Source organism: Sceloporus undulatus, chromosome 3 (assembly GCF_019175285.1).
Source record: "Sceloporus undulatus isolate JIND9_A2432 ecotype Alabama chromosome 3, SceUnd_v1.1, whole genome shotgun sequence".
NCBI lineage: Eukaryota > Metazoa > Chordata > Lepidosauria > Squamata > Phrynosomatidae > Sceloporus > Sceloporus undulatus.
In genome coordinates this window covers 35,425,897-35,447,254 of record NC_056524.1, presented here as the reverse complement: position 1 = coordinate 35,447,254, position 21,358 = coordinate 35,425,897, and the positions used below count along the sequence as shown (strand labels likewise).

At 37.0% G+C, this 21,358-nt stretch overlaps 2 protein-coding genes across 5 annotated transcripts in view; one reads left to right on the top strand and one right to left on the bottom strand.

Moving 5' to 3' along the window:
* Positions 1 to 21,358, top strand: part of LOC121925367 (stAR-related lipid transfer protein 13-like) — a 1,219,986-nt gene that overhangs the window by 230,464 nt on the left and 968,164 nt on the right. The window lies entirely within an intron of this gene.
* The window catches only part of LOC121925364 (neurobeachin), a 205,311-nt gene that overhangs the window by 54,733 nt on the left and 129,220 nt on the right, over positions 1 to 21,358 (bottom strand). For both annotated transcript variants that reach the window (XM_042457428.1, XM_042457429.1), the window contains exons 25-30: positions 21,004 to 21,012; positions 13,045 to 13,225; positions 10,460 to 10,590; positions 9,666 to 9,773; positions 8,068 to 8,236; positions 4,149 to 4,244 (exon numbers count right to left, since the gene is read on the bottom strand). In XM_042457428.1, coding sequence (XP_042313362.1) covers positions 4,149 to 4,244; positions 8,068 to 8,236; positions 9,666 to 9,773; positions 10,460 to 10,590; positions 13,045 to 13,225; positions 21,004 to 21,012 — 694 coding nt within the window. The remainder of the gene's footprint in view (positions 1 to 4,148; positions 4,245 to 8,067; positions 8,237 to 9,665; positions 9,774 to 10,459; positions 10,591 to 13,044; positions 13,226 to 21,003; positions 21,013 to 21,358) is intronic.

Genomic DNA, 21,358 nt, shown 5'->3' with positions numbered 1-21,358 from the left:
AGACAGTTGAAGGCCCGGGAGGGCTGGGGAAGAGGAGGGTGCACACCTGCTCCTCCTCTTTCCCCTGCCTTCCCATCTCTCCGTGTGTCCCCTGTTGGGGCATAGAGAGACGAGCTGTGTCTCTTACGACTACACACAAAGTTGATACATGTAGGCAGGATGCCAAGAAGGTCTGCGAAGAGCGAAGGTTCTGTTAAGCCTCTAAGCTGCACAGCAAAATTCCTCCCACACACAGGCTGTAGCCTTGAGCTCCCAGAGTGAGGTAATGAATTTCCGGACAGCGAGACTTCACTCAACATGAGGGCTTTTAATTTTTGTTGCAAGCTATTTACAAAGATTGCACTGAGTCTCAGACAGCCGTCTTGAATACTCACTACTAAACAGTCCAACAAAGCGCTTCAGCAACCACCGACCATAACAACCCAACAATGTAGTCACCTTCTCCCTTATATAGGTGGTCTTCCTGGAAATCATGTGACAGTCATGTCCCCAATGAAACCTGGCTGGTTTCAATCGAGTACCTGTTGCATCAGAATACTAGCCATGATGCACTGCTGGCTGACTTTACCTACTGTGCATGTTGCATTAGACTTCTAATGATGCACAGCTCACCAAATGCTGACTCATGCACCTGCCACTTGAACTCTAGTAACCTCTGTTCCAGTTACACAGAGAGATTGTCCAGAAGTTCAGTATGAGTTTTCAGACCAGTATGCCACATGGTCCTGACACATACATTCCATCCCAAGCTTTTAGCTGTCTCCAGGGAGGCCTGTTCCTCCTCTCCCCCCCCACCCTCCCAGGCCATCAGCTGCCTCCCTGGAAACAGCTAAAGGCCCGGGATGGAGGGGCACACAGAGAGATGCGAAGGCAGGGAGTGTGCCTATTCCTCCTCTACCCTACCCTCCCAGGTCTTTAGCTGTCTCTGGAGACACACCTGCCCGTCTCTCCTTGTGCCTTCATGAATGGCTTTGCGTGCCATAGGTTCACCACCACAGCACTATACAGTGCACCCACGTCATATGCGGGTGCGCCTTATGCGACTTCCAGCATATGCTGAAAGCCGCGCCGGAAAGAGTAATGGTGTGTGCACCCATGGTGCGTGCCGCCACAGGCACAAGGCCCATTGTCTTTAATGGGGCTTGAGCATATGCAGAATTTTCCTTATGTGGGGGGGGGGGCAGAATGGATCCCCAGCATACGGGAAGGGACCACTGTACTATGGGAAAGGAAAAACTGAAATATGCTACATCAAACCACTGGTCTGACTCAGAATTTATTCTGACCATCTGTGGCTTTCTAAGATCTCTGACTGTAATATTTCCCAGTTCTATTACCTGAATATATTCTATCTGTAGGTACTGGGAATTAAAGGGATTGCAGCCAGGTCCTTCTGCATGCAACGGATGTACTCCAATTAAGGACATGAAAAATTATCGCAAAATTATTCTTGTGATGACACCAACTCTCTTGGCATGCCAGCTGAGAAGTCACTGACCTCCATAAGATTTCTTGCCTCCAGAGCAAAAATGGTACAACGAGAGTTCTTTTGTTTAGATTTCAGAAACCTGCATGTCTGTGTAAAATGCTCCCCTTTGTGAAATACAACAAGTGTGCACACTGTTATTGTTGTGTGCCTTCAAGTCATTTCTGACTTATGGGGACTCTAAGATGAAATGCACAGACATAAACACATCAAACACAGACGGATTGGCCGAATGAGCAAAATGACACATACCATCGAATGCTTTTAATTTTTCGAAGTCAATGCAACTCAACAGCAGCTGTCATAGTTTTGTGCAATTTGTACAAAAATTGTTGTTGCAAATGCAAGGATTCTCATCAATACTGATAGAAAGTATTTTGTGCACAAGAATTAGGCACATAAAACATTTAGTTTGCTAGCCCTGACGCATAGCCATCCCTCATAGCCCAAGTAATTACAGTTTCACCAAACTATCTGGGTAGTTTGCTTTTCAATCCAGGGTAACTCACATATCTGCAGCAACATTTTTCTATTCAGTTCTAAAATACCTCTATGATCCTTCTTGATTATTCACTTTTGAAAGGAAATTTAGGAATTAATGATCTAGAAATGTAATCCATTTGCAATTCCATTTTTTAAAAGATGAACTTTATTAAAAAAATCAAATTTTAAGTACAGTAAGTGAATCTATTTACAGTGAATGGAGCTAATGTCACCCTTCACATCTATATAGAATATTTCATCTTGACATCATTCTTAAACAGCCAATTAGAAATCTTGACAATTAGAAAATAGACAGTCAGGAAGTTGAATATCTTTGTTTTACTGGGAAAAACTAGAAGAAATTTTCCTTATCCTACTTAGCTTCTTATCCAGGCATTTCTCCTCTTCTTCCCTATATTTCTGTTTGATGATACTTTCTGCTTTGTTTCCCTATACCAGGACTGGTGAAGCTTTTAGGGACCAAGTGCCCCAAACTAAAACTTGTTGTGACACCAGGTGCCTGTTCCTCCTCCTCTTCCCTCCGCACCCACCTGGGCCTTCAGCTGCAGGAAGATGGGAACAGTATTTTCAGAAACTCTCTCTTGCACTACCTGGTAATCAATATCAGGGAATCCTGTAGCACTTTTGAGACTATCTGAAAGAAATCCTAGCATACGTTTCTGTGGATACCATCACTGGAGTCTACAGAAACATATGCTAGATATTTCTTTATCTCATTCTTTCTCTCATTATTCAAGCCATTATAGAATACCTTTACCATTTTTATTGCTGGAAAAGTCTGATATGGTTATGACCCTGTCTGTATCAGACAAGATACGTTGGGGAGAATCCAGAGTATACTGGTCTTGTAGCTTCCCCAACCTGCCCCCATTATCTGGCCTTCCATTCCTACACTATAGCTGTTATCTGCATTAGCATCCCACTGAACTGCCAGCACATTTCATCATGTCACAGATCACTCACTTCTAAGGTCACAATGAGGCAACCAGCTGGCCGCAGTGATGAATGCATCAGGCAGCTCAGAAGGATGTGCGCAGAAATTAAGGGTTCTGGATCTTCCCAGAAGATCCAGATTAAAAGGTATGCTTTCAAAAACCATTTTAGAGGTGTTATACCCTATTTTAGTGTGAAACATGCCAGACATCATCTGAACAGCTTGCTCTAGAACTGGGGTTTGGGAGGTTCATCGTCCAAACAGCATGATGCCAGAATGAGGTGGGGGAAGGATGGGTCTTTTGGCCCATGTAAACATGTCCTATGTCTTTGAATATCACTATAAAAAAGTACAGCATTTCTTAATTTTCTAAATGCTGAGCCTGTATGCCTTAATAGTACAGATATTTTATTTCTTTGTTTTGAAACGAATGTTTAAACAAAAATATTACATATACGGAAGAATGAAGAGTGAAAAAACATCTGCAGTCTGAACAGGTAGGGAAATTTTAAAATATTATAATAAAGAAAGCTATTCATCTTTTCTTTAAGAGTAAGGTGAGGGAGGCTCTCTTGGTTACATCAAAATTTTAGCTGCCATTTTGCTGAATGGAGCTGTATTTTATAATCTAAAATTCATGCTTCAGTATATAAATCCGCAGTGCAGAAATAATGCTGTTTGACACCACTTTAACTGACATGGCTCAGTGGGATTCTGGCAACTGTACTCTGTTGTGTCACCAGAGCTCCAGATTATTTCTACAATGGGGATGCAGCCCAAAAAAGAAGTAAATTTTAGACTAAAATAATGAAAACACTCTATTGTAGGAATGTGACACTAGCTTTCTGTATCCTTAACATTAGGTTTGATCAAAATTTTGGAAAAGTGGCTTACAAATAAACTATATTATTACTATTATTATTATTATTATTATTATTATTATTATTATTATGTAGTACTATACCAAGACAAAAGTATTTTGATGTGATTTTGTTGTTGTTCTTGTGGTTGTTGTTTTGGGGTCTTCTACATTTAACTGCATAGCATATACTTTCATTACTACTGTTCTCTTCTTTAATGAATAAGAGTGTCTCAAAAGGCAGAGAATTTTCATCATAAATCTGACCCAATATTTTCTTGTTTATCAAAAGGTTGTGTTCGGTTTTTTTTAACAAGACATAAATAAGTACACTCAAATAAGTTAGGAGTTTATGTTAATATTACCTTTGTAAAATGAGTGAGTAAAGCTCTGCTCAGGAATTAACTTGGCAAGAAATCCATGGTTCAAACTTGGGTGTGGGATAGATGGTATGACCACAACTGTGGAGAAAATCATGGAGTCAGTGGTGAACCAGCTACTTTTCGCCTGTGCCTTAGTCCACTGTGGATCCATGACACATGTCCTATCTCACTGAAACATGCAAACAGGGCACTAACAACATATTTCTCAGGAGAAATCAACAAATAGGAAAACAACATACCTGCAAGTAATGCATAATTGAAACAACATTTATAGGGAAAGACAGGTAAACATACATGGGACAGTCATGGCTGGAATAGTTAAATGAAACTAATAGTTTTCTACTCCAGCATTATGAAATAATTTACAAATGGGAAAACATATTAAATATAAACAAAAGTCAGAAAAGCCATAGTATTTATCTGATTTCTTTCTTCAAATGGCAATAATCAAAATTATGATTTATAAGTATGTTTTTATAAAACCACTTTAAATAAAACCACTTTAATGCAGGAATAAATATTCATATATTTATAAGTACAGAGTAAACTATGTTATAAACGTGAGTTATATGGTTATGATTTAAATATAGGAAACAATATGGTCTAATTTTAAAAAGAACATTAGTAATTTTTTAAAAATCTGTACAACAATACAAATAATATGAAATATTAGTAATTCAAGAAAATAAGGATAAAAAATAAATAGCTCTAAACTGATATATCTATAAATAGACAAGATACACATATGCAGATACAGATATATGCACACATATCAACATACATTGATTTGACCACAAGTTTCTAAATTTGAAGGATATGGAAACACATGGTACAGCCAGAAGTCAATTGAGTAGAACTTCAAAAATATGACTGTTAGATTAATATGGCAAACAATGCAAAGGAGTTTTAATCCAATACTTGAATAAATTGAAGCATTTTCTATTTAGCAAATTGGTGATCACAATGCATATTTCTTCATTAGTTAGCCTCTGATGCACTGATTCACATCAAAATACTGTATATACTCGACTATAAGTTGACCTCATGTATAAGTCAAGGGCAGGTTTTGGGGCCAGAATTATGGATTTTGCCTTGGCCCATGGATTATTTGAAGCTTAAATTGGAGGCTTCAGGTAACACTTCAGAGTATGTTATGTGTGTATGTGGCAAGAGAGATTCTAATCGAAACTTTTTGCTTCAGCTTTTTAGCCTCCACTCCACAGACAGCAGTGGCCAGAGGTGGCAGGAGAGGGACTCTTAAACAAATAGCAATATCCATCAATCACCCAGGACTCTTTCTGCTTGGCTCAAGAGAGAAAGAAACTACTCTCCTGACTGCATGGGGAAATCTGAAAGAGCTGTTATCACATTACCATACTGCCCCATAAATAAGTCAACCTGGGGTTTTTTTTTGGGGGGGGGGGTCAATTTTGGGGCAGAAATTGTTCAACTTATAGATAAATATATATGGTATGTATGCATGTGGTTTTAAACTGTTTAAATCTTATTACTGTGCTTTTAACTTGCCAACTTGTTTACTATGTTTATAGTCTGTTTAAATTGTTTTATTGCCCTAGGTTATTTTAATCTGTTACTATTGATTTTACTTGTGTGCTACCCTGTGGTCTCATTATATAGGAGAGAATAATAACTTTTTAATAAAAACTAAAATAAAATGATGTTTTCCATGCAATTTGCATGTGTTAATTAAACCATCAAATTAAAAAAATAGCATATCCAAGAAACTATGAAATAGAGTAACTATAAAACTGAGTTACTATATTTTAGATTTTCATAGATCTATCTATGCAGTCATAGAAATTCACGACTGACAATCAAGGATTCTAGAACTTGCAATCAATGCCTTTCTATAGATATTTTAATTTTCAGACCACAGAGAAAGTATGTATTTGCCTTACCATAAGAACATCAAAAAACATGTTAAGACACATAAAAACGGTTTTCATTATATTGGTTCTTCTAGCAATCAAGTGAATATTTTTCTATACATGCAACCCCTTTGACGGTATTGAAAACTGAAATAATGATTGCATAACATTACAAAGAAAGTAAGTACAACCCTTATCTTAAAAAGGTTTTAATAAATGCCAAATGAAAGCAAAAGGAAATATGATGGAAGTCAGTGTTAAGATAGCTTGGTTTCACCTCTGACTATTACAGACTGTCATAGAAAACAAAGAAGATGGAGATACCGCACATCTCTGCCATTTTAAAGCTAACACTGAAATAGTTTAAGGACTTCATGATACAGATTTGGAAGCCATTACCTTCATAGTTTTTGTATTCTTTCCAAAATCTTTACAAATATATTCCAATCATATGATTTAAAGTAGATTCTAAAAACCTTTTCACACTTATTCACAGAATAAAACTCTCAAATGCCATTACCTCACTAACAAAGGCATTAGATTTTCCAACAATGAAAATCCAGCTAGCTTCACAGGGCCCTAAAGTGCAAAATCTTATTTTCTTCTTCTTCTACTACTACTACATCATCATCATCTTCAGTTTCACAGTCTATCAGATGTTACCGACTATAATTTTGGGCAATATTACTACTACTACTGCTACTACTACCACCACTCCCATGATGGAGTCACAGCCAACAGAAAAACTCATGTCTGTGGAAGTCAACTGGTATTTAGCAAACTGGACAGGATATTTTATAATTAACAGAAGCTTCCTGATAACATACTACAGTCTGCCCTTGCCTTACGCGGGATATCCATTCCGGACCCCCCTCCCCGCATAAGGCAAAAAGCGCATATGCTTGAGCCCCATTAGATATAATGGGGCTCATGCATGTTGCATGGCCGTGTGCATGCACCATTTGTCCATTTTCATGGCAGCTTCCGCGTAAGCTTGAAGCCGGCTATAGTGAGCCCACATATGGCGCAAGCTCACTGTACTTCATTTGGATTAATAGTACTGGGACAAATATGTACTCAGCATAGGGTCAAGATGATTTTCATATCCTTCATCTTAGATATCCTATTTTACTGCTATCTAATGGCTATCCTATGCTGGGAATACTGAATATAGTCCATACCGTATGTGCAACCCAATACTAGCAGCTAGACAGGAGTGATGCCCCTATTTGTGCATAATGATTTGCTGAGTTCAATAGCTGAGTTGAATAGAGAGGTGGTCAGATGAGGACAAGGAAATTTTCACAGCTCTGGTTATGTCTTGAAAATAATTAAGATTCAATTGACACAGTGCATGTCCATCATTACCTATCACTTGTGAAAAGAAACAGGTACTCTACTGTATCTGTGCTAAACTCTGCTTTAGATTTCAGTGAACAGAAGCTTTCTTATTCCCATCTGGTTCTGCCAATCTAGTTCTATATTTTCCACTTCAAAGGCAGAGGCTCTCCAGGGCTGTAGACAAAGGTTATTCCCATGTCCTGTTGTATGATCCCCTTTCCCACTACTCTTTGTTTCAAATGAAGATACCAAATACTGAACCTGGGACTTTGTAAATGCTATGTGTATGCTCTATATTGTGGTTTGGTCTCTCTGGTGAAAAAACACTAGCCTGACAAAGTGATGGAGAAACTGATGAGAATCATAACACTTATGAGCTGAATTCAAATCCAAAAAGGACTGGAAAATGATTAGTTTGCCTTGGTGGAGAGAAGCAACAGTATAGGAAGGCCCCATATCTGCAGCCAATAGAACCTTTGACAGCTTATGTCCAGTAATCCAAGTCCAAAATGAGAGTAATGAAAATGAGCAGAAACATAACAAATATTTTCAGTGAATTTAATTTAAAATAAAACATTAGAAAGTGTTAGTTAAATTTGTATCTTATTTCTTTACTCAAACATCTGTAGCCTCAAAAATTAACTGAAACATAAACTGAAAAACAGAGGTACCTGTACTTGTTGGTGAATTTATTTCTTGCCTGATATTTCTACCTGCCTGGCTTCCAGACCTTGCAGTTTCTCGTTGTGGTTCAAGTATATCTCGATACTTGGAAACCATTAATACAGATATGAAGTAAACTACAGCCAATGCTAAAAATTGTGCCTGTTTGCTGTCGTCCTGTAGGAAAGACAATTGAATATAATTAAATAAATTAAACATGATAAAATACATTTGTCACAATTCTGTCATTTCCAATCTGGATGTAACCAGGTAGATGTAATACTTGCTAGATCAGTTTTTACTTAGTAAGGGATGTAACTGGTGGATCAGTTGAATCTGTGTAAAAGCATTCTTGATCATAGTCACAGCCATGAGCTGAGTATTCAGGAGCAAGGCCAGGTGCAGAAGCACACGAGCCTCCTTAGCTCATTTGATATGGTGGAAATGTACAGTCCAGTCTAAAACACGACTTCTACCTTTTTCCAGTTCAGTTTCTACTGACCAAGAGCATCTCCATATTTTTCTTGAGTAAGCCTCATCTTATTCTCCACCATCACAGAGTTGTCTTCCAAATGTTACTTCATCCAAGCTTTGTCTAACTACCATCCTAGTCACTTCATTGTTCCCAGCACAGTACAAACCACAAATAAAAATATGCACACTAAACAAACAAACAAAATTTTTTAATATACTATGTCGAGTTGGGGGGGGGGGAGCCATGACATCCACATGTAGATGTAAATGATAAAAGATATTGGAACCACTGCTTTACACTGTTCTATCCAGGAGTGTCCATACTCCCTGGCTTCTCCCCAGAAAGGTCCAACAGGACCAAGGAGAGATAACTTCTGTCATCTCTAAAACCTGTATTTTGTTAGCTATGTGTTGGCACTTGGCATGTACTGTTTGCCACTTAGGAAGATTCACCACAGTATTTACTATTCCCCAATGCAATTATTGTTCTTGATTGATGTGTTGTCAATAAAATTCTCCTTGTAGAGAGCTGTGTGTTAAAATTGTTACTGATTCCAATTTGCCTAAGACATGGTACTGGCCAGGTTCACCACTCCCCTTATTAGCATGTATATTTCATTCATGTGCTCTAAACCACATCTAGAAGAACCAAGAGGAATCTACCAGGAGCACAGAAGTAAGCCCCACAAAGTCTTTTAAATATTTTCCCCCTGAATCTCACATTCATTTCAGGACACAATTATGAGACAAATATTCTCAAGGAAGACCAGCTCAGCCTTAATTCTAATTTTAAAGATAGATTCACAGTGTAATTTAATGGATTAAAGGAGAGCTCAAAAAAGCTATATTAACAGATTAAACAGCAAGACAAATTTCCAGCATGAGAATTCAAAAAAAAAAAATCATCTATATAAAATTCTTGACCTCACCAATTGTGATCAAGTGTTTATGCATGCTGAATTTCAAAAAGCATGAAAGGCATTCTATGTAAACATAAATATGGCATAATAATTATTTTAAAATAAAAATATACATAGCAGAATGACAAGTATCCTTGATTTTTCAGTGTACATTGAGACACAAAACACACACATTAATATTTTGAGAAAATCAGTAACAGAACAGTACTCACCACATCACGAAATACAACTGCTCGCAGGCGATTAATATCAACATCCTGGAGAAGCCTATCAGGGTCTTTAATTGGAGATAAATTGCCAGGAACATTTTCTAGTGGAGTCTAAACACATAACAATTATACAGCTTCAGAAATCTGCACACTCAAAGTATCTCTTTAAGATTTTTAACATGATATAAAAAAATTAACGTGATATATATTGTGTTACATTATATTAATCTGATGAAAAAGAGAGGAAACAATTGCTGGACTTAACTCCCTCCTATACTGCTATCCTCTTTTCCTTGTGCTTTGGGTCTTTTTAGATTGTAAGTCTGAGAACAGGAAACAGTCAAATTAACATAGTTTTTTGTGGGTTTTTCAGGCTATGTGGCCATGTTCTAGAAGAGTTTCTTCCTGAAGTTTCACCAGCATCTATGTCTGGCATCTTCAGAAAGTGCTTGTCTGGAAAGGAGTTGGCTATATATATTGTGTGACCTGGAAAGGCAGGAGTGTTTTGCATGTGTATTGTTCTGTTGCTAATGGCAGGCCTCAGGGTGGGAGAGTATGCAAAGGAGGATTAATGTCTGCTTGATTAGTGCTCATTGTCTGCTGGGAAACCCCTGACCCTGGGAGATTTCTCATTTGCATTGGTTGAGTCTTGATCTTGCTATTTTTCAGGACTGGTATACATTTGTATAAAAGTATAATCCAGAGTGACAAATCATCATTATTGAATAACACTCCAATTATCATTAATATATAATCTGCCAGTGTACAGAAGAAATGGACAGGAAATAATATTTTACCTTAGCAGCAGTAGATGCACTTATGCCTTGAAGGGTCTCCTGAGTTTTACCACTGATTAATGATGATTTGTTTACTCTCTCTCTCTGCCTTTGTCGACACTCCAAACAGTTCCTCACAGCAACACAACATACTAAAAAACAAAACAAAAAATTAGACTAACTCAATTTTTGTACATTAATAAAATGAAAAAAGCACCATGAAATTATACTAAATCATAACACCTGTGTTCTTCCACAATAAGTATTTAAAAGTATACTTCTATTTTGGTGCCTATTTATGATCAAGTCGAAGTAAGGATACACTTCTCTCAATCTTGTGTGCTTAGTATCAAAATGTATCAAAAAGAATACTGTTATAATAATAATAATAATAATAATAATAATAATAAAAAAAATTTTTTATTTATATACCGCCCTTCTAAGAAATCAGGGCGGTGAACAACAAGAGGTAAAAATACAAGCCAAGCCATGTTATGCCCTCCCTCCATGTCTTTACAATTTCTAGAATTTTATGTGCAATTCAAAGGCCAGTAATTAGTGCTGCAACATTTATTTTGGATACAAAAGTTCAGAGAGAAGGGTGACCAGATGTTAAAACAGCAAAGGAGGACAGTGGCACACACTTCCTTGGAGTGTGGTGAAGTCTCCTTCTTTGGAGGTTTTCAAACAGAGGCTGGATGCCCTTCTGCCAGGAGTGTTTTGATTGTACATTCCTGCATGGGAGGGGGTTAGACTGGATGGCCCTTGTGGTCTCTTCCAACTCTATGATTCTATGACAAGACACAGCCAAAATATAGGACATGCAAGAAAAATTCAGGACATTCCCAAATAAAAGCTAAAACGCTATTATATAAATTAATTTCATTTAGCTTAAATTTTATTATGCACTCAATCATATTTTTCTGATGAACTTACCTTTGTTAAAATGCCATAATAATAATAATAATAATAATAATAATAATAATAATAATAATTTTTATATTTCCCGCCTCTCCCAAGGATCAACGCAGGATTACATCAATAAAATAATACAATAGTACAAATACAATTGATAAAACACTAATACTGAATTTACCAAATTCCTATTAGTTCTCTTAAAAAAAACAGTTCATCAGTAGCCAATAATCATAGTTGAGAGTGGAACATCACCATAAGCTCTTATATGGAGTCTAATGGATAAGACCGCCGGAAGAGATCCGTTTTGAGTGCCTGGACATAAGCCTGAAATTTAGGGCATGTCTGGGCAAAGTAGGACCTCTGGTCACTCTGTCTGAGAGTCAATCCTTGCAATATTTAGAAGCCCAGAAATGGCCCTTTTCTGGGCACTTCGAAGAGCTGGTTCCAGTCCCAATTCTAGAGTGCCTAGTGCTATGCCAGATGGTCCAGTGGTCTAGCTTATTATGGACAGAGAAAGAACATAAGGAGTAAATGCCAAAGAGTTGGCATAAGAGCATGGTAATATGGAACATATCCATCATAACATTTAAGAGTGTTTCAGCCGAGTGGCTGAGTAAAAATCTATTGAATATGTATGCATAAAACAGATCTAAGTTTGCAAAAATTTGAGATTGTACAAGTTCTTTTAGATGTCATCATTACTCTTTGATTGCATCATACTTCACAGCTAAAAATAAATTCACTCCAAAAAAGAAAGAATTTTCACTGTATAATTAAAAATTAAAACAATACTGTATAGCCAAGAAACTATTTTCTACCTAAGTTGAACAGTTATACTGTTTTGTTTTGTTTTTGTTAAATAGTATATTGTGGGAGTGTTGGTAGAAAACTATGTAAAAAGGATTGTTTGATTTGCTGTCAGGACCTTTAAAAAAACCCAACCTTATTTATGTACCTGTTATTCTTTTGCTGGAACAAAGAGTCCATCAATAGCCCAACATATTTGTCCTGCATTGATGACTAAGCTATAATCAAGATTTCCTTCTAACAACTGTGGAATCTTTATATCTCTTAATGCATAACACTTATCTTTCTTTCAATGCAAATTAAAATGGTTCAACTTTTAAACATGCATTAGAATAAAACTTGCTTTCTATCATCCAGCCCTGCTACCAAGTTAAATGTTTATTCTTTTATCATATGCAGTTTAGTGATTAAAAATGATATAAGAAATGAATTATTGTGCAACAGAGATTAACAGTGTTAAACAAATGACTGTTAATTGCCACTAGACAATTAATGATGGTTTGGAAATAAGCAGATATTCTCAGCAATTCCTGGCCTCTCTTTTGGGGGTTTCTGAAAAAAAAAATACATTCCTAAAAGTGGGGCATTACAGAAGAAAAAATCCTTAACAGAAGCAAATCTCTAGATAAAAATAGTACATTCCACATCAGAACTACTACTGGTTTTAGAAACAATTGTGCTTGTTGAAAATATTTATATCTAGATTTTCATTTTAGACTGTATTTCTGAACATTAGCATGTTAAGGGAAAAATGTGACAAAGTTATTTCATCACAGTCAAAACCAGGTCAGATTCCACATGTGTTTTTTTTCCATTGTGGCCTCATTTCATTGATCTGTAAGTAATTATTTAATGCACTGAGCTGTTCCATGCAAACTTACCAAGCCTTAGGCACTGTCGCATTAAGCCTCCAGAAGACATGTTTTTTTCAGCTTCAATTTCACTAAAATTTAGTGAGCTGGCAAATACTAGTACATCAACCATAGCCATCAGGCGGCTGAGGAAAGTCACTGCTGTCTCTGCTGACATACCCTGAGTTACTTCAATATTCTCCAATTCAGTCTTGAAAAGAAAGTCACTGCATTAGAACTCTAAAAGTATCATACATTTGAATGCATGAATGCACAAATTTTCACTGATTTCCTTTATGCAGGTTGGCTGTGATGAAACTGCAAAGAAACTGAATAGTAACAATATAGTAATGACAATGAGTAGAGATGAACTCATAATTGCATGCTATTTATTTGGTAGCATAACATTCCTATGTGAGAAAGTAAATTGATACCATGCCAACAGACTAAATTCATATGAGTGTGTGGGACTGGAGAGAAAGGGTTCACAATTTGGTGTCCACGTAAGCAACCGACATTGAAAACAGCAATACTGGAGGCTAAAAAGCTCTCAAAGATCTACTGTATTTTTCTGCATCATTGGGGAAATGAGAGCAGAATACTATCAATAAAGACCCTCCCCCAAATATAGGACAAAGACTTGGTTCTGCCTCGGAGGTACACTGGCAGAAACGTTCTTTGTAATGTCATAACTGACTATACAGTCTGGCATTTAGGCTACGATAGCTCTTACGTGCCTAACAAAGTGGGTTCTAATGCATGGAGCTGTAGGATGTAATACATTTGATAGTCTTTTAGATGTCACAAGACTCTGAATTCATATAGCTCACATACACACACACATTTCATGCAATGACTTTTCAAATTAATTCAAAATGAACAAGTGCATGTGAAATTACAACAGAAGTATTTGGCACTGAAATTTTCCTACGACATTTGTGCAAATCCTGCCTGTATGAGTGTAATTGCAAAATCAAGCCCTCTTCATATGATCATTTTAAAAAGTGACATGTCACCAGTGCCAAAAGTTATATTGGAATTGTATCAGCAAAAATACATTAGATTCACTATATACCTACCATAAACATAAGAGCAACCCAGATAATGATTTATGCTAAGATTCGTACACACACATACACACACAAAATGACACTGTATCAACCTTACATTCGGGGGTAATCCAGGGGTGTGCAATTGTGGTAGGCTAGGGGGTCTTGGAGGGCCACACCACACTGCATCTTCTCCCACAATACAAAATCAAATTCTCCCCTCCCCCAAATGCTCTTTGGGAGATATGTTTTGGGCCTTCCTGAGCCATTTAAAGCTCAGGAGATGAGATTTTGACAACAGGAAGTGAGTGGAAATGATTTATGGTTTATTTTCTGTTTTTAAAAAAGACCACTCCTGGGTCTAAATTGGCCCAAGAAGGCAGCACGATGTGGTGGAAATCCGTCCCTTGCCGTCTAGTGGACATTTGGGGGTATTTCAGGAGGAACATTTTTTAATATTCACACACCCCTGGAGTGCATCTGGGAGCATTCTCGAGCAAATAACCTCTGCAAGACCCTGGGTTTTGACCTCTGGGGGACAATGGGAGCCACTTAAAGAGCTGGGGGAAGGGCATATGCAGCCAGTGTGTTGCACTTTGTACATCCCTGTTATAATCAAATTGAAATAAATTATATTCAACCCCATTACATTTTACATTTCTTAAGTAAACATTAACTTTAACAAGTTTAAAATTAAGTTTGTTACTATGTACATTTCTCACTCATGGCAACCTTAAAGTGATTGTAGCATGAGGTTTTCTTGGCAAGATTTGTTAAGAGGGGGTTCATCTTTGCTCTTCTCTGAAGCTAAGAGAATGTGAATTGCCTAAGATCACTACCAAGTGGGGGTTTGAACTGAGTCATAGTCCAACACTCAAACCACAACACCATGCAGCAAGACTCGTTTTCATAGAAAACTTACAAACACTGTCTGGAAACCTCTTGCTGTCTTACATTAATGTAATGTTCTGTTACACCAGTGTAAAGTAGTTTTGGAGTAGTGTGCAGTGACAGTGGAAGGGGGCACAGCAGAAAAAGCTATCTCTATCACTAAAGAAATCTGTCCTGTAGGCTACTGAACAGACTGGGGAATGGTAAGACAGTTTTCCCTTCTGGCAGAGATGGATATTAGCACTGGCATATTTTACCCATTGCCACACCACTGCTGCCAATACATTATGCTCATCAACAGGGTTATAGCCACTAAAACATGACAGTGAATTGTTCCAATTTCTGACCAATAAAGTAATTAATTTATGTACAAGACTAGTTTCACATATTAACTAGAGCTGAAACTTTTTTTTAACCTTTTAAAAATTCCCAAAGGTAAAAGAAAGGAAAGAGCCCTCTTCAAGCCTATCTCCCAGAATAACATTTTTCATTTTTATTTTTACTCTTTTTCTTACTCCACTGCTGCATCACTCTGCCTGTAATGTGGGTGTAGGTATGTTGTGGTCAGGTATACTTTATCCCTCTATGATCCCAACCAATCAGGGATTGTGTAGGAAACATGATAATAATGTAGCCAATCAAACTACAGTACAGTCAATATGACTGAGTAAAAAATAAGCAAATGCTTTACATTTCATGTAAACTGAGAGAGGGTAGATGCTTCTACTCCTGTGGCAACTGCACTGTGTGAAGAACAAGGTTAGGCACTGTTTAAGTGTAGCAGAACACAGTAAGATACAGAGCATCATTGCTTGTCTTCCAGGTGGAGAAAAACAACAACAAAGAGTTTTATAACACAGTAAAGATTGACAAAGGTAAGATTTCATGGACAGTTTCAAAACTGTGTTGAAGAGCATCCTGTTCAGATAAGTGTTCTCAGGCATTATGTGATTGTTATTTATTTTTTGACGTTTTTAATTTGTTGCCTGCTTTACTTTATTGTACCCTTTCCTGTATTGTTATGTATTATTTATATGTATTATGCTATTATTTCTTAGATTGTATGCCATGGGCAGGTTTACTTTATTTTATTGTTTGTACAGTATGTACAGCGCTGTGTAAATCTACAGTGCTATATAAATAAAGCATAATAATAATAATAATAATAATAATAATAATAATAATAATAATAATGGAGATATTAATTCTTTCAGTTTTTCCCCCCTCATATTTTTCTTTTATATGGCTGCACTTTCTCAAAAAACAAAAAAAACAAAAAACCCTTTGGTATTTCCTGTGTATGTGTGTAGGATCACTTTAGCTATATGAGCACAGGCACTCAGTGGATGCATACACTATTTATAGATATGATCCCTATCTACAGTTTGGACTCTTGCCTTGACCTTTTACCACTATGGATCAACCCACATATATGTGGTTTGCCCCTACATTCATACAGATAATTTTTGCATTCAGAAATTATGGGGGCTTTTTGAGGAAAGCTTTCTTTGCAAAATCATTTTGTCCCCTTTTTTAGTCTACTATGTTACATCAACCATGCCTTGCATTAACAATGTAAAAACTGATATTAGTCTTTCCAGTTCAGCTAACTGTCAATAGTTACAACTAGTTTATCTTTACTTTTAACATTTTTTAATCTTTATTTTTATTGCCAAGATGTATTTGAAGTTACAGCAAATATAGATCTCTTCAGTTTCACTTTGACATATTGTACATGTTACAGTAATATTACATATTACATATATACAAGAAGTCACCAAAATAAATTTTAATAGTATTTTACTCAGACTTTTCGGCTTCCTGTAGTCTCTCTGTCTTGTGCAGACTTGGGTTTTATTCTAATCCACTTCTGTTCCTTTTTATGTGTTTATACATGTCTAGGGTGTTCAGGGTGGTTAAAGAGCTAACCCAACTGCCTCTCACTCTGAACCCATTATTAGAACCATCTAGAGCCTGCTGTGATGCTTTTAATGATATTTTCGCGGATAAAATCTCTCAGATAAAGGCTGATCTGGACATGGACACTGTAAAAGAATCAGTAAGAAAGGTGTCCAGTGACTCCATGGACTCAGTTATACTGGATCATTTTGATAAGTGGACAAACTCCTTGGAAATGTAAGGAGGACGACGTGTTCTCTCGATCCTTGCCCATCGTGGTTGAGGGGGGGGGATGTGATGAAAACTTTTTTACATCTCATAATTAACACATCCCTTAAAGAGAGAATATTCCCATCAGAATTGAAACAAGCGATAGTTAAACCACTATTTAAAAAACCCTCTTTAGGTTCCCTAATAAGAAATAATTATAGACCGTTCTCCCTGTTACCGTTCTTGGGCAAAGTGATCGAGAGGGTGGTCACCCTCCAACTCCAAGCTGTTTTGGATGAAACCTATTATCTGGACCCATTTCAAACCAGCTTTAGGACGGTTTAGATCAGGGGTCGACAACCTGCGGCCCGCGGGCCGGATGCGGCCCGCCAAGGCCTTCCTACCGGCCCCTGCGCAGTCCTGCCGCCGATTGCCGCCGATTTTCGCCGTTTTCTCGCCGCTCTGGCCGCCATTTTGTTTTTCAAAATGGCGGCCGAAGTCTCGCGTGACCTCAGGATGGCAAAGGTCACGCGAGATTTCAGCCGCCATTTTGAAAAACAAAATGGCGACGCCCATGTAGGAGGCCTGGTGCAGCCCCTGTAGCACTCCAACAGGGCTCCAGGGGCTGCAGCAGGATCCACCTCGCCCTCCGCCCTCCTCCTCCTCCTCCCTAAGAGCAGGGAAAGGAGGAGGAGGAAGAAGGAAGGAGTACAGAGCGAGGGAGCCAGGGAGCCAGAGCAGCAGCTGCAGCCAAGCAAGGCCAGAGGTTGGTTCATTGGGGGAGGGGGTTAGCTGGGTCTTCTTTCTGCAAAATCCCCTCTGAACACCTTGTGGCTTTTCTGGGTTGAAACTGTGTTCATGCTTGCTGTAGTTTATTTTCAATTGCATTTTAGTAATTTCTTTGCTTGTACCTTTATTAGTATTATTATTATTACTACTACTACTTGCCCTGGGTGTTCTTTCTGCAAAATGCCCTCTCAATGAGAAAGAGGGGGAGGAGGTAGAAAGGTGAGTCATTTCAGGTCTGCCTTGGGTTTTTTCTATTATTTTTTAAAAATATATAACACTTATTTTTGTTTTTTATTTCATTATTTTTATTATTGCTTTTTATTTCATTTCATTATTTTTATTATTTATGAAGGTGAGACAGTGTGACTTTCCAAAGTGCTGTAACAAAAGTCTGCTGTAACAATGATAGTGGTGGTGGTGATGATGATGCTTCGGTGGAAGCTCCACCCCCAGTGCGTGGCTCCGCTCGTGCCGGCCCTGGAGGGTGGAAGCTCCCCCCCCCAGCTTCGGCCCCCCAGTTGTCTGAGGGACAGCAACCTGGCCCCCGACTCAAAAAGGCTGCCTACCCCTGGTTTAGATGTCTTTAAGAAGGCACTCAAAACGGATCTCTTCCGGTGAGTCTACCCCCTGATCTGCTATAACAGCTTTATGACGACACTTCATTCGGAGCATGTATGGGAAACTTGTTGATATTGTACCAGTATAGGTTTGTTGATGTTGTTAAGATTTTATGCTAAGAGAATTGTATTTTAACTGACTTGTAATTTTAAATCTGTTGTTGTACACTCGCCTCGATCCGTAGGGAGAGGTGGGATATATATATATATAAATAAAAACTATTATTATTATCATTATTATTATTATTAGCTTCAATATACAGATATTTTCTTTAATTTCCTTGAGATAACAAATAAATTATTTAATATGTACATTTCTACTTGCAAGCATGTTTACTTATTTCTCCCCTTTTCCTTCACTTTCTCTATGCTTATATGCACATATATAATCACATTTTTGTCTTTCCTTCTTTATTTATTCCAGTCCATTTGCTTTTACAGTATTCTATTGGGGTTTCCCATTCTTTCTCAACTTTTTCCAATGACTTCCCATTTATCACTTGTGTCTACTTATACATCTCTATAACCTCTAACATTTTTATTAACCAAACATCTAGGTCAGAGGGGGACCTTTCCAGTTTTGTGGCATAAATTATCCTCACTGCAGAGACCATATATAATAATTGCCTCCAATTGCCCCTTGCTTTTACATTGGATAACTTATTAACCATATTAGGTAAGTACACCTCAGGTATCATATGACGTTTTACTTTTAAAATTTCACAGATTGCACCATGAATATTTTTCCAGAATTGTTTTTGCTGGAGGGCATTTCCATCATAGATGACACCAAGAGCCTATATTCTTTTCACATTTTCAGCAGTTATTTTGTCCAGTTTTGTACATCTTATCAATCTTAACTGGAGTTAAATGACAACAGAATTCTATTTTCAATTTTTTCCCCTAAATATTTTGACATTTTGTAAATTTGCGAGTCTTTTTTCTTATTTGGTGCCAACTATATAAATCCAGTTCTCTTTCTATATCCTTAGCCTATTTAATCATTGTTTACTTTATTGCACTTAATTTCTTTTCTATCAGAATCTTGTATAATTTTGATGTTAACTTTTCATCGCTTCTTTCCAGGGCTTTATCTAATTCATTTTGTCCACATTCAAACCCATCCTGCTTATAGTCCGATTTAAATCTCTCTGTTAATTATTTATATAGCTACCAGTGGTTTTTTTTTTTTAATTTCAATGTCATCTATTGTATATACGCATGTATAAGTCTAGAAATTTAGGTCAAAAAATTGACCCCAAAAAACCTGATTTGACTTATCTATGGGTCAATGTAAGTACTGTATCTTAACTCTTATTTAAAAGAAGGAATCATCTCCTGATGAAAACCAATATAATATGTGAAGCACCGACCACCTCTACTCTCTTATCCATCCAGTCTTAAGAGTAAGCACAAAGAGTTATGTCTGCTGGAATTTTGTACGCTCTTTGACATTGTTTTGCTTTGCTTCATCCTTTAGATTGTTTGCTATGTGCCCCTGAATTTTACCTTCGACTTATCCATGGGTCATAGCAAAATCCATAATTTTGGCCCCAAAACTTGCCCTCGACATACATGAGATTGACTTATAGTCAAGTATATACAGTATTTCTTCCACTGGCTTTAATTCATAATGGTTTTGCTAATTCTATTTTACTAAATTCTTGTATCTTAACCAACTGTTACCCTTACTACTTCTCCCATAGAAAGCTTCTTGGGGTGATACCTAGCCTGGGATTCCTCTATAGAATAATGTTTTAATTCTTTCCCAATTGTTTATTTTGACCTGCAGATGAAATGGTGTTTAAAGTCTTTAAGAATTTTGGTTGTCACGTAGCATAAATAGGCATGCCAACCATAACACAAGTTAAAGTCTTCCAGATTCACGAACTTATTGCTATTTAGTTTTATCCACTATATAATCCAAGCTAAAGTGTTTGCTTGATAACATTTTCTTCATATTATTTGTCCCATAGTTAATCATGAAAGAGGACTTCCTTTAGTTTACTGAATGTATATGTATAGAACTACTACTTTATTATGTGGAAATGCCCTACAGCAGTGCTTCTTAAGTTATCTGATGTGGTGGGCCAGCAGGGATTTCCCCCCAAATGTGTCAGGGACCAGCATCATATTTGTTCTCATTCACTACAACAACTTCTTTCTCTTCTGGAAGTTTTCAAGGGACAGGCAACCAATAGCTTAAGGACCATTGCTGGTGCATGGGCCACCACTCTGAGCAGCACTGCCCTGCAGGATTCAAGAAACACATAACTTGTAGGAAGAATCACATTGGAGATACAGAATGGACAGTAGGTAGCCCCATATTATGTGATGCATGTGCCACATTTTTGGACATGCTATCTCTAGTTTTAGCCCAATATACAGTAATCATGTTACAGTATTACAAACAAACATTTTTATAGTGCATTATTCACTTCATTCTAAAAGAAGACTGAAAAAGTGAAAAATGAACAAAAAATAAAATAAATTCCAAAAAGCTAAGAACTGAAACTTGTAGCAGATATACTGACCTTAGACCCCTGGACATGAAACAGACAAAGCAGACAACAGATTACAACAAAAAGAAAAAGAAATATTACAGTCAAATGAAAACACAATGTAAATTGAAACTACTATTCTAAAACACATTTTTAGTTTACAAGTTGAATATTTTAATTTTAAAAAATGATCTAAAATGAAAATACTAAATTTTAAACATTAAATTGTATGTCATCATTTGTAATATATGCAATTAAGTATACTAATATATCATAATTATTAAATTATTTATTAGGTATAAAAGACAGTAAATATTATAAGCTGAATTATCAAAACTGAAATGGAAGCCCAGGTTCTATATTATATTTGTGAATATTTAACAAAGCA